The sequence below is a fragment of the Chlorocebus sabaeus genome, chromosome 29 (assembly GCF_047675955.1).
Source record: "Chlorocebus sabaeus isolate Y175 chromosome 29, mChlSab1.0.hap1, whole genome shotgun sequence".
Lineage (NCBI taxonomy): Eukaryota > Metazoa > Chordata > Mammalia > Primates > Cercopithecidae > Chlorocebus > Chlorocebus sabaeus.
Window position 1 is genome coordinate 11,818,610 of NC_132932.1, and position 13,005 is coordinate 11,831,614.

The following is a 13,005-nucleotide window of genomic DNA, read 5'->3' on the forward strand; positions in this document are numbered from 1 at the left end:
CTTGGGTAGTGGCAATCAGAACAGAAGTGGTTAACGCATTGACACTGGACTTACTAGGCTTTCTGGGTTGGGAGACGAGGACAACAGCACGAGGAACGAAAAAGAGGATGACCGAGAAATTCTGAGCCCAGAAAATGCCAGTGCCAGTAAGGGAAACAAAGAAGCTGGAAGGAGATTATGAGGGTCGGGGTTCTGAAGACAGGGAGAGACAGATGATGTTTAGTTTCTGACCTGCTGAGGTGTAGATGCCTATTAGATTGAGAGACAGGACTAGAAATGGGAGGATAAAGTTTGAGAAAAGAACCAGGAAAACTTGGCAAGACTTCAGCATCCCTACTTAATTATCATACTGTGAATCTATAATCCATAAATTTTATTGAAAGCATTCTGGAATCTTTCCTAAAAGTTTTTGACAATTTGTATAAATCTTAACATGTCACTTACAACTAACATTCCTTTTTAACATCCAATGTCTACTTAATTAACTAACAATTGTTTTCTATATACAGTTTATTCAAGGTTGATTCGGTCCTGCTCTTACATCCCAGCTGGTGTTTGGGTCCTAAACTTAACACTGAGAATTTCAGTCGGGCTACAGAGGAAAGAAGTCTAACTAATGATGCCTTCTTGTCGGGCAAATAATTTCATTTTGAAATTCTATAGCAAAAGAACAACAATAAAGTATTGGTTCCACTTTTAAATAAATAAGGGGTTGTTATTTTGCTGCTGAAAGTTTTCATTCAAATGACTGATCAGATCTCACATGTCTGTTTAAAAATGTCTGACTTAGGTCGTTACAAAATGACAGACAGTGATAAACTAGATGATAGTTAGAAGCAAGACAATGAGGCATTGTTGACACAGAAGATTGAGTAACTGGTTTGACAAGAGGTTCTTGGGTATCTATTGTATGTACAACTACGAGATTTACTGGAGCTTTTATAATTTCTGCAAGGCTCTTTTCCAGCCAGCTTCATTAACTTGAAGTAAATCAAATCATGCAGAAATCTGGCTCAGCCAGAAAGCAACCCAGTGAGATACAACATGAAGAAAAACAGACACTGGATGATAAGATTTAGAATCTTTGGCATTTTTCGTAAACATTTTGTTTGAAGATGATTAAATTACAACCCAGAGACAAAAAAAAATAAAATAGGGAACTCACTATGAAATGAGATCTTTTTACCTTAACTTTTCTTTATAATACATACATATATAAAAACTGCACAAAGTATGTGTCAACAAAATACAGTCTTTAAAACTTAAATATCATTTAAACAGAGTTAATTGCATACATTTTATATATGCACAAAGTCAGGATTTTTACATGGCAGGGAAATACTGTGGAATGATGAGGTCTGCAGAAACAGATGCTGTCAAAGGAGGACTCTGGGGTGGTATTTTCTAGAAATGGGGTTCTGAAATAAATTTTTATTGTTTGTAGCTTATTTTACTTCTAAGAGGAACAAAAGATACATTTGGGCAGCTGAAGTATTTCTACTTTCTGCTTAAAACATTCAGGCAAATGAAATGATTATAATAATTAGGTAAGCAGCCTTATTAGTCTCTTGGTCTTCAGTTCCTTATCTTTCTAAATACCTAGAGAATTCATTCATTCATTTCTCCCCTACCCCCACCTGCCTTTCTGAAATTGTATGTTGACATTTTATGATATTTTGAAAATATGCAAAAAGTAAAGTCAGAAGAAGTGGCAGCAGAAAGGAACCAAATACTTTCATGGAAGCCTCATTTTTCAAGTGAGTGATCTCTAGGGACCTTCCTGGGGCATCCATGGCCAGCAATGGACCACGCTGCAGGTTGACCATCCAGCACTCAGAGGTTTCCCAAAAATTCACATACATATCCTTAATAATCATGGCTGAAAGATCCCTAAAGGTTCGAACTAATTCTGGTAATTATTAAAAATGTCTTTCAATAATATACCGTATTTGGACAGATGATGGCTACCGAAGACTTGTTAACTCGGAGAAGAGACTTACGCACATGAACAATAATCTGAAAGGAGTGTGGGAATGGGGAGTGGAAATAACTGAATCTTAATGAGAGTCTGTTGGAGGTGTGAAAACAAGTTCAAAGTCACTCTTGAATCCAAGTGGGCTCCTGGCTGTTCTCAAGGAAGGTGGTGTTCAGACCCATGGCTGCAGCCTTTTTGTCTCCTATTTCAGGATGGATGTTAGTCTTTCCCAGTCTCAGGATTGTTGCTTTTTGCTGGGCTGACCCTCTATGCAACTAGGACACCCATGCATGGGGGTGTGTGCACATGCATGTATGTCTGTGCACATGAAGGAGGAGGAAGAATACAGAGGGTGCCACAGAGCATGCATTTCAGAAGGACACCTTGGGTACCACTGAAACAGCCATAACGTTGGTCTAATCAACCAAACACAATATTGGGTGCTGCTGTCCAAAGTCAGTGTGTGACCTAGAGAGCGCTGCGCTTCTTCCGCAGGGGGCTGTGGCCGCTGCAGAGTTTCAACTCCGCGTACTGCACCTGTGAAAACAAACAGCCGTGATGCTGGCGGTTAGGTAACCCTAGCTCACCACAGTGTGTGCTAATGGCTCCCCAAGGACAACCTAAGGCAAAGGAAGGAAGGTTCAAAGGTAATGAATCATTTTCTAAACACAGGAACATGGAGGGATTAATTGCAGGAAGGATTTGAGAAGTCATGCATCATTTCTTGAAACCAAAATATTAAAAGCAGATTTTTCTAATGAGATGCGTGGGTTTCTACCTTCTCTGGGCACTGCAAGATGATGTTCGTTTTGTGTGTGCCAGTTTTCAACCCTAAGTAAGCTTAATAACTGCCTCTTGGGAATGTTTATCTTAGTATATGATACAGCAACTTAGGATTATTCATTTAAAAATATCTGAAATCTTGGGGAAAACATCTCAGAAAATTATATACATTTACTTTGCCTGAGAGGAAAAAATGCTGAAATTCATACCCCAGATTTTTACATAGATTTCTCTTAGAAATTAATTTCATTTGCAATGTAATGGCTAAAACATCTGTGATAAATATGAGTACTCAGGAGTCCCCAGTGGCAAACTGTCACTGTGTTATTAGAAAACGCCCTTGGCGATACAGGGAGGATCTTACTCGCATACTGTATATCTTCCTGGAATGCTCTTTTGTTGCATCTCTCTGTGTTCATGCCAACTGCAACTGGAATGGCCACTTTGAGGGCTAGTGCCTGGACTGTGCACAGAGAATCCTTGGGGGCTCGATGGAAATTTCTATTCTTCAAGGATACAGCATGAACTCACACTGCGACCCAAGAGATAGTACACTGCAAACGTATTGCTTTAGTGTATGGGCTTTGATAGGCTGCTGGTGGAATGGCTTTATTTAAAATATTGTATTACAGACCACATGTGCTCCCTATTTTTAGCATTTGTGCCGAATTCCCCAAGGACATTGTGCCTGATCACAGAAGTCAGGCTGTACTTTGTCAGAGGCAGATAAATGAAGAAAACACCCCATTCCTTATGGCGTTTTGCGAAAGTGCCCTAAGGGAGCAGAGGATGACATACCTGTCAATCTTCAATGCAAAACAAACAGGGGCCCAGTTATTACTTTTTAATTAAGTAATACAAATGTTAAAGAGTAAATTCATTTTTATAGAATGTGTTTTCACAGCTAATTATAAAATGAAGTTTAAAGAAAGATAGCATCACAGAGTCCATTTTAATTTCTAGAACTGGGAATGAAGGGGGAAGAAACTCTAAGGCCTATCCGCCCCAGATCTTTGCAATCCCCCCTTAGCTGCCAGGGAACCAATTATGCTACAGTGACTCAAATATGAAAATCGATATTTGATTTGGGATTCTCTAAGATATTAAAGGATTGTGTCTTTGATCATCTTGATGATATTTCACGCCATGGTCTCCCCATCTACCTATTCAGTGATCTCTATTCTCCATTAGAGAAATTGCCGCCTGCCCTCCTTCCTCTGGATTTATAGCAGGCTGATCCACAGGGGCCAGGATCGAGCTACTCTACATGACTTTCTAGTATTGTTGCCTTCGTTAATCTCTGTGTATCCACAGAAACAGGACGCTGCTGGACTAAGTGACCATTATCTGTGAATAATACTTCTGATTGATCTCACATGATTTCACACTGCCTCTGCCTCTTTGTGTATTAGAGGAAATGGGGGCTGCACCCTCAGCATCCCTAAGTCTTCAGAGGGAAGGGGATAGAAGGGAGGCCTAGGAGATATATCAGGGCAAATCAGAATAAAAAGAATAATCCTCTTGTCCCCTGCTTCCCCTAAAATGCTTACCACCCAGAAGAAGAAGAAAATATGCAACACTCCCCGGCTTTGGATCTCATGCAATTCTACTCACTGAGCCCATTTTATCCTCTTTAGGGAGGCAAGCAATCGAAAGGGGACAAGCGTCAGTGCACAGTAGCTACACAGTGTGAGTTTCAGATCATTCTTAAGTAGCTCTTTTTCAAAACAATTTCCCCCAATCACCTCATGCTTTGGACAACGGTTTTTCTGCCACTTCCCTGCAAGCCAGGCCTCTTTAAGGATTTTCTGGTTCCTTATCTCAATTACTCACACAAGTGAAGCCTTGTGCTCCTCTGGCTCCAGGGCTGGCCAGATTTCAGGTCGGGGCCACTGTTGGTGGTGACCATTCATTACCTACCTTTTGAACATCAGATGGCACCCTAGAGAGGAAGTCTAGTAGCTCATTATTGTCGATGGAATAGGGATTTCGAAGCTTCTTAGTAAATTTATTTATGCCTGAAAAATAGAAACACAGGAGATCTCTTTATCAATCAATCGATCATCTATCTATCTAGCATCTATCTTCAAAAACTTGCCTGACTGGGGGAGAGGGGATATTCACAAGTAAAAATTAGTGTGAAAACAATTACCAGACCTCAAGTCATGCACATGTTGCTGTCATGTGGAATCATTCACAAATGCCTTTTCCTGAAGGCAGGAAGCAGGGGCTGGTGAAGAGGGGCTCTGCCTTCTTCAGCTGTGAAAATCCCATTACAATCCCAGCAGCAGGGCGACAGAAACACACGCTCAAACTGGGGAGCACGTTGGCTCTTTTGGAATACGCTGATTAACAGCCTCCTCTGCTATGAAAACAAATGTCCCAGATGGGAAAAGGCCTTCATTAGCCCAAACAAGTCCCTGCTTGGAGGCTCTGAACCAAACATAGCAGTGGGAGGCAGAGGGCGGGAGATGTTTTTTTGTTGTTACAGAGAAAACTGCAGTCATCCGTCTTTCCCCACCTCCAACTCATTTTCACAGGTTTCTCTCCTCTCACAGCAGAACAGAACCTGACATGTTGATTGTACTTTGATGTTGCAGGAAACTGTGAAAAGTTATTATTGGAAAATTATCTTACTATGGATGCTAACTTAATTTATGGATCACAACGTCAGCGCGTGGGTCTTTCTGGGCAATGGAGAACATGCTAATTTAGGACAAGGACAATGATGATTAGAAACAGGTTCAACGTTTAAGACGTCAACATCCTATAGACTGTCCTTCTGTGGTGGCTGCACCTTGGGCTCCCCCGCATATCCAGGACACGCTCTGCCCCTGGCTAACTCTTTAGAGGGGAGTTCCTCTCAACCACGTTTTGTCTTCTACTCTGCTCTTTGGAGCTGCTTTGACTATATCCGGAGCTCATAAGCTGTAGTCTTTTCACCAAATGTCAACCTGCTTTTCATGTTGAGTTTTAGAAGCAGAAAGACTAGGTGGCCTTCTGAAGTTTTGCCACAGGGTGCTTGTTTAACAAGGATCATATCTGAAGGGCTGTCAGTCCCAATGATGCTGAATGAATTCTTAGCTTCGTTGTACTCTGAATGGCTCCTACTCAGAAGTCAAGGTAACATTTAACTGTTCACTAGTCCCCAACACACAAAGGGTTTGATTTTTTTTTGTTGTTGTTCATTAAATATTATTTTGCTTTCATCTGAGGACTAGGCTTCCTGCATGGCATTATACCTGACACAATGCCAACCTCCAGTCATTTCTTTGGAGGGTCAGATTTACATCTGCTTTGCAAATGGGAGCCAGCCATTGTGCCCAAGTAAATGGTGGCTTGGCGGTTGGGCTGGTGAAGATTCCTAGCAAACGATCCCCTTTCCCTCAAGTCAAAGCTGCACTCTGCCTTTTTTCCCTCTACCCCCACAGCAAGCTTCATGTTTCTAGCTAAAATTTCCCCCAGTGTTCCTTTACATTAAAATACTCTCACTGTGTTATTCTAAAGACATTTAATTGTCGCATGGGCTTTTTGGCAAAAGAAAACAGACAAGGCAAAATGATGAAGGGAGACAAAGACGTATTGAGAACAGATATATCTTCTATTGTTAATTATATATGGTGTGCGCATCTGGAGTCTTTACAATGAACAGCAAGGCAGGGATAATATCACAGCTGATCAAAACACTGCATTCTTAGTCACTGAGAAGATTATAAACCTGCACAGTAGCTCAAATGCACCAATAAGGGCAAAAGTGTTCCACAATGCACTGAGACTATCTATGTTCGAAAAAAACCAGAATACAAATTATAGGGCACTCAGACTGCATGTTTTAAAGGCACACCTTATTTATGAAGGTGTCCAGGATCAAATGTTCCAATAATTCTGCCCTATTAACAACTGTGTGAGACTGTCAACAGGAAATCATAGATTCCTTGGTTATTTTTTTGTTTTAAGAGACGGGGTTTCGCCATGTTGATCAGGCTGGTCTTGAACCCCTGACCTTAGGTGATCCACCCACCTCAGCCTCCCAAAGTGCTGGGATTACAGGCATGAGCCACCACACGCGGCCACCTTGGTCATTCTTTAAGGAACAAGAAAACAAAGGTTATGATGTAGGAATACCTGGGCCCCAGTTTTGGCTTCATCATGTATTAGCTGTGTAATTTTAGAAAAATCACCTTCCTGTACCTCACATTTCTTACATTAACATTTGAATAATAAAGACCTCCTTATAGAGTTTCTTGGGTAGATGGGAGAATCACGTTGGGCAGTACAGGCAAAATGATACTGTAATCTGAAATTCTACAACAATGCAGAGGGCTACCATCATTACTGTAGATGCAAACAAGCTAAGGAGACAAAGGAAGTGAGGATGGAAAAGAGCCTTTAATACTATTAAAGTCAGCTATGATGACATAGACACATTTAGAAATTGTGGCTTCATCTATTGGCATGCTAAACATACCTTAGATTTTTTTTTAACCTAAATGGTACAGATGGAGAGTATATCTGTTGTAAAGTTACTTTTAGCAAAAAAAAAGAAAAAAGAAGAAAAAAAGAAAAGAAAATAGAAAAAAAAACAAGTGGGATAAAATACTGAAGAAAAACATTTTGTTGGGAAAGATGCTATCTATGTATTGGTCCCGGATCATAGATTGAATTGATCAGTGGGGTGGAATGAGCCCTACAGTTAAAAAAAATATATCACTTGGAGAAAATCAGAAGAGATGAAAAATTGCATGGCTGCTTTGCACATTTGCCCACTTGAGAATAACCACTTGAAACACAATTATAACACCATTTTTCAGATAGTTACATGAGTGACCAGCAGGTAGCTCCAACTGTAATACATTGGTTGGGGTGAGGCAGGGGTTCCTTGCCTGTTCATTTATCAAATTCTGAGTGTCTTCCATGTAGAGATATTGTCCTATCAAATGAAGATACAAACTTAAACAAGGAATAGGTCCTTCTTGCAAAAAACTAAAAATTTAGCTTAGAGAATTAATATCTACCTGAAAAAACAGAAGTGGTTTCAACTAGAACTGAAAAAGTATAATTAAAACCTCTACGAATAGAAGGAATATGGGAAATCTCTCAAAAGGAAACCCACATGGGATCTAATCCTAAGAAATACTCTGCCTTCTGGAAATACATACTTCATGTAAGTGACTAAAATGTAGTAGATAATGTTTGCTAAAGAAAACTTCAGATATCCTTAAAATCTACTTCTCACTTAATTTTCAAAAATCACACTCCTACACAAGCGAGGTCATGGGCCTAACAAAATGTCATCTATATAGAGCACAGGTATTAAGCTTGCAGGCTCATTCATTCAGAAAAATATTTAAGTACTCATTAAAGGTCTATTACATAAATGTGGCTACACTAAGAATTATAGGGCTAAAGAGGAAATAAAATATCTCACTTATCAAAATAATTTTGGTGTGGCCAAAAATATTCCCCATAGCTAATATGAAATTAGACTGTTTTTATGTGCTTATGTGAAATGATTCTAATACTTATACAAAAATATGACTTGAGGATATAGAATATGGAAATCTAGCATATACAGTTAAATTTTTTCAAAAAATTCAAAACATAGAACAAAACATTTAAGTATATTCACCATTTTAGCACTCAATAAAAAACGAATAAGTAACTTAGAAAGTCTTCTGATCCTTAAAGTTAGAAAAACCACTAAAACTTTAAGACATACACATTTATCTCCTTTGTGAGAAAAAAATTGCTTCAAATGATGCAGTCATGTAAGAAATCTGCAAAACAATGTCCTGGCCTATGCTAGCTAGGAACTAATTTGTCTTAGGATAAATCCTAACAGAATTTCAGAATATATTCTAGGATGGCATAGCAGTTTTTACGTAATGAGAAGAGGCAATAGATCACGTGGTAATTGTCAAGGCTTGTGACTACATTCACTATGGTAAGCTCATCAATAAAACTATGAGCTCCTGTTTAAAATGTAAAACTGAAGAACCAGACATAGAGTACAAAGCTCAGAGGGTTACTATCGGCCCAAGAGAGCATAATAAACTCCATACCATTTAATAACTTTATCCGTAAAATGAAAAATAAAGCAATATTTCACTAAGTAGATGCAGAAAGTTGTTGGAAAGCTGCCAAGATCTTGGAGGATAAGATCAGAAGTCAAAGTGATTTGGGTATAAAGAAAGAGGGACTGGAATCTCAAAACTGATGATCAAATGAGAAAATACAGTATTCGGTTTTGTTTGTTTGTTTGTTTGTTTGTTTGTTTTTGGAGATGGAGGCTTGCTCTGTTGCCCAGGCTGGAGTGCAGTGGCTTGATCTCAGTTCCCTGCAACCTCCGCCTCCCAGGTTCAAGCGATTCTCATGCCTCAGCCTCCCAGGTGGGTAACTGGGATTACAGGTGCCTGCCATCACCCTGGCTTATGAAACAGGGTTTCACCATATTGGCTAGGCTGGTCTCAAACTCCTGACCTCAGGTGAACCGCCCGCTTCTGCCTCCCAAAGTGCTGGGATTACAGGCATGAGCCACTGTATCCAGCCAGTATTAGTCTTCTTTGTGGAAGGAAAGATGCATAGAAACAGAACAAGCAAGCACCAGGATGAGGAGGAAATCAAGAAGCAGCAGTGTTTAACAGCTGACCATGGCACTCAACTTACATGAACTTAAAAGTGAACAAACCACTAGCCAAATGATTGCAATTTTTAATCACATTCTGGATAGGGTCAGACAACAATCTTAAGATCTATGTTCTAAATGTTATCAGTAAATAAGATAGTAGTACTCATGAAAACATAATTGAAAAATAAGATACCCAGTTGATGTGAATAACATTCAGTATATAAATTATTCAGGAAAATACTTTTTTAATTTTTTTTTTTTTTTTTTTTGCAGAATATGACTTCTTAATCAGTGGCCCTGAGGAGCTCTATGTTCTTTCTTAGGGATCAATTTGCTATTACTGTTGCCAAGTAAACAAAAAATACCAACAAGAACTAAGCACAGATTAGACTTTCCTCCAAAAATCAGGATCATCAAGTATTAAAATAGATCCCTGAACAGTTTAGAGAATAATTGGATTATACTCTCTCAAAATCCCTAAATCATTCTACTTCTGTAACTGTATGAGCTGTTCTATTTTTTCCATGACTTTTTTCCTATTGCCCAAGTCTGGCTTTTCTTGACAGTAGGATTCTACCTTTGTTGGGTGGTCTTTGAAAAAATCTATATTTAATGGTTTTTAGAAAGGTTGTAGCTTTCATCCAGCATTTGCAGGCTCTCAGCTTTTGCTTGAGAATGAATGCATCTCAACACAGTCTCTTCTCTTTGTGATTTCCCCAAACATCTTAACATCTGAAGATCCCTGGAAGCGATGACCATTGAGAACTCAGTGGCAGTCATAGCTAAGTCATGGAAAACCAGGATTGGCAGACCCTTTACGGAGAAGGGCTAACTGCTTCTCCAACAGTTAAGTTATTGCAATTCCCTCTCCTTATATCAACTCAGAGCCCACCCAGGAACAGAAATAAATATTCACCAAGCTGCTTGCATTTTGTCCAGTCGCTAGTTTGAGTATTAAATCAAGTCATGACATTTATTTCCAGTTTGCCAGTTTTGTTTCTACTTTCTTTTTAAAGCAGCTGAACTTTATATAGGCACACCATTTCCCCTGGTAAATAATAACTTCCTCTCTGTTCAGGCACTGGTTAGGTATTCACAGAATGCCCCCTCCCCTCCCTCTCCCTGCTTCTGGATTTAAGAATGGGGTTAGGTGAATTTTTTCCTCCAAGAGAGATGAAGTGTCAGAAGCAACCTGGTAGTGGCCAGATCCACTTTTATATAATATAAAGGGCATGATGCAGGTGTTTGCTCGCTATTTGAACAGTGTTTCCTTAAAGTTACCTGAGTACAGCAATATATTATTCAAGAGGATTTATGATTAGGAAAGCCCAAAGGGAAATGGCATGTACAATCACATTTTTATTTGATTGCAATTATGCAAGAGGCCTATAAATATCTACGCTGATCATTCAAGCAACTGGCCTTTTCAGGGAGGTCCTGGTAGTTTTTGTTCCCTAAATGCTTTCCTTAATCTCATGTTTAATTGCCAACAAGAGCACACTTAAAGTTAATAGTCGTACTTTAAAAATGAGTAATTGGTTCTTACCTGGAATTGATTGCTAGCAAAAGGACCATGCCAAACTTACCCCAGATTAAAATGATGTACCGCAGTGGAATGAAATACAAAATGATGGTGGCTGCTGCCAGAATCAAACAGGCCAGAGATGAAAGGAAGGGGACCGTCCAGTTAAATGTGCTGTAGACAAACCACATAAATATGATTTCCTCTGATGTTCACCAACTGCCACTGAGTCAACTTGTCATGTTTATTTCATGTTCATAGTTATAGAAGTCTATTGGAAAAATTCTGTTATAAACCTCGAGATGAGAGTCTGCCAAAATGATTGGATACCAGAAAGACATTCTTAAAGAGACAGTCACAAACCAATTGCTATTTAATTTGTCAGAATATTGGTGACGTTACCTCCCTGGAACCTTTAGTTCCTGAGAAGACCTTTGGCTCTCAAAAGTGATTAAAAACTGCAATGTTGCCAGGATGGCTCTGCATGGAGATCTTCAAAACTAAGGGTTAGGTCACTTCTAAGTCAACAACTGTCTCTTAATAAACACATGATTGCTAGTAATTATGGTAACCTTTCCTTTACCAGAAAAGAGAGGATTTTTTTTTCTTTTTCTTTTTTTTTCTGTCTTTTTTGAGACAGGATCTTGCTCTATTATCCAGGCTGTAGTGCAATAATGCAGTCATAGCTCACTGCAGACTCGACCTCCCAGCCTCAAATGATCCTCCTGCTTTAGCCTCCTTAGTAGCTGGGACTACAGGCAAGAGACACCACAGTCAGCTAATTTTAATTTTGAAAATTTTTGTAGAGCTCTGGCTTCCCTATGTCACCCCAGGCTAGTCTCAAACTCCTGGGGTCAAGCAATCCTCCTGCCTTGACTTCCCAAAGTGCTGGGATTATAGGTGTGAGCCACTGTGCCCCATGGGGAGGATATTATCACATGCCATTGGTGTTTTGTGTTTACTAATAACTTATATTTAAAATTTCCAGACTTGTTTACATCAGAAATCTAACAGTGCCTTGAAATAAATGGGGAAGCATTTGACTATAAGTCATCACACCACCATTAATAGATAATGTAGGTGATTACACTATGTATTAATTTCACAGAGCTCCTGGCTCCTTTTGTCGTATCTATTGCCTGATTGACTGGCATGGAAATGGAGATCTAGAAGATGGGACATGGACTTGGATATATTGTAGATGTTCACGTGCATTCCTAGAGATCGAAAGCCCTACTGAGGTACCTAGAGTATTTCTTCTTAATAGTCTTCATCTTCACATACAGATTTAAGCGTAGAGCCTCTTTGCCTTGTGCTAGGAATACAGAATGGTAAAATGTTTTTTATGGGAGGCGGGTGAGAATGGAGGTGGATTTTAGAGGGAACAGCACAAAGTTACTAAGCATTTTCTATATGCCAGGCATTGTGCTAACATTGTTCACATATTTAGAGTATAATGTTCTCAATAATTCTGCCCCATTTTATAGATGAGCAAATTAAGGCTGACAGAGATTGTCTAACTTGTCCAAATAATCACAATTCTATCAACAGTATAGGAGAACTACAGTAATCTCATCCTCTGGTTAAGACTGAGGCTAGATGTGGTGGCTCATGTCTGTAATCCTAGCACTATGGGAGGACGAAGTGGGCAGATCACTTCAGGTCAGGAGTTCAAGGCCAGCCTGGTCAACATGGTGAAATTTCATCTCAAATATAAAAATTAGCTGGGCGTGGTGGTGTGCCTTATAATCTCAGCTACTTGAGAGGCTGAGGCAGAAGAATCACTTGAACCCGGGAAGTGGAGGTTGCAGTGAACCGAGATTACATCATTGCACTCCAGCCTGGGCAACAAAGCAAGACTCCCTCTCAAAAACAAACAAAAGACTGAGTGTTACTGTTTTTAATCTTTGCCTAGTATGATGTAAAATATTATATATATATATGTCTTTAATTTTTCAATTCTTTAAATTATAAACAAATTTGAATACCATTTAATATGCCTATTGGTCATTTTAACTTGTTTCTCTATGATTTCTAATCTTTTTTTTTTTTTTGGCCTGGGGCTATTATTTAGGAAAGTGCTTCAGAAAATTGATT

At 39.3% G+C, this 13,005-nt stretch overlaps 1 protein-coding gene across 6 annotated transcripts in view; it reads right to left on the reverse strand.

Annotated features, from left to right (window-relative positions):
• Positions 1-358: 358 nt before the first annotated feature.
• Positions 359-13,005, reverse strand: part of MCTP2 (multiple C2 and transmembrane domain containing 2) — a 257,893-nt gene continuing 245,246 nt past the window's right edge. For all 6 annotated transcript variants that reach the window (XM_007990508.3, XM_007990506.3, XM_007990502.3 and 3 more), the window contains 3 exons: positions 10,973-11,082; positions 4,679-4,776; positions 359-2,512 (listed from right to left, as the gene is read on the reverse strand). In XM_007990508.3, coding sequence (XP_007988699.1) covers positions 2,444-2,512; positions 4,679-4,776; positions 10,973-11,082 — 277 coding nt within the window. In that variant the 3' untranslated portion in view covers positions 359-2,443. The remainder of the gene's footprint in view (positions 2,513-4,678; positions 4,777-10,972; positions 11,083-13,005) is intronic.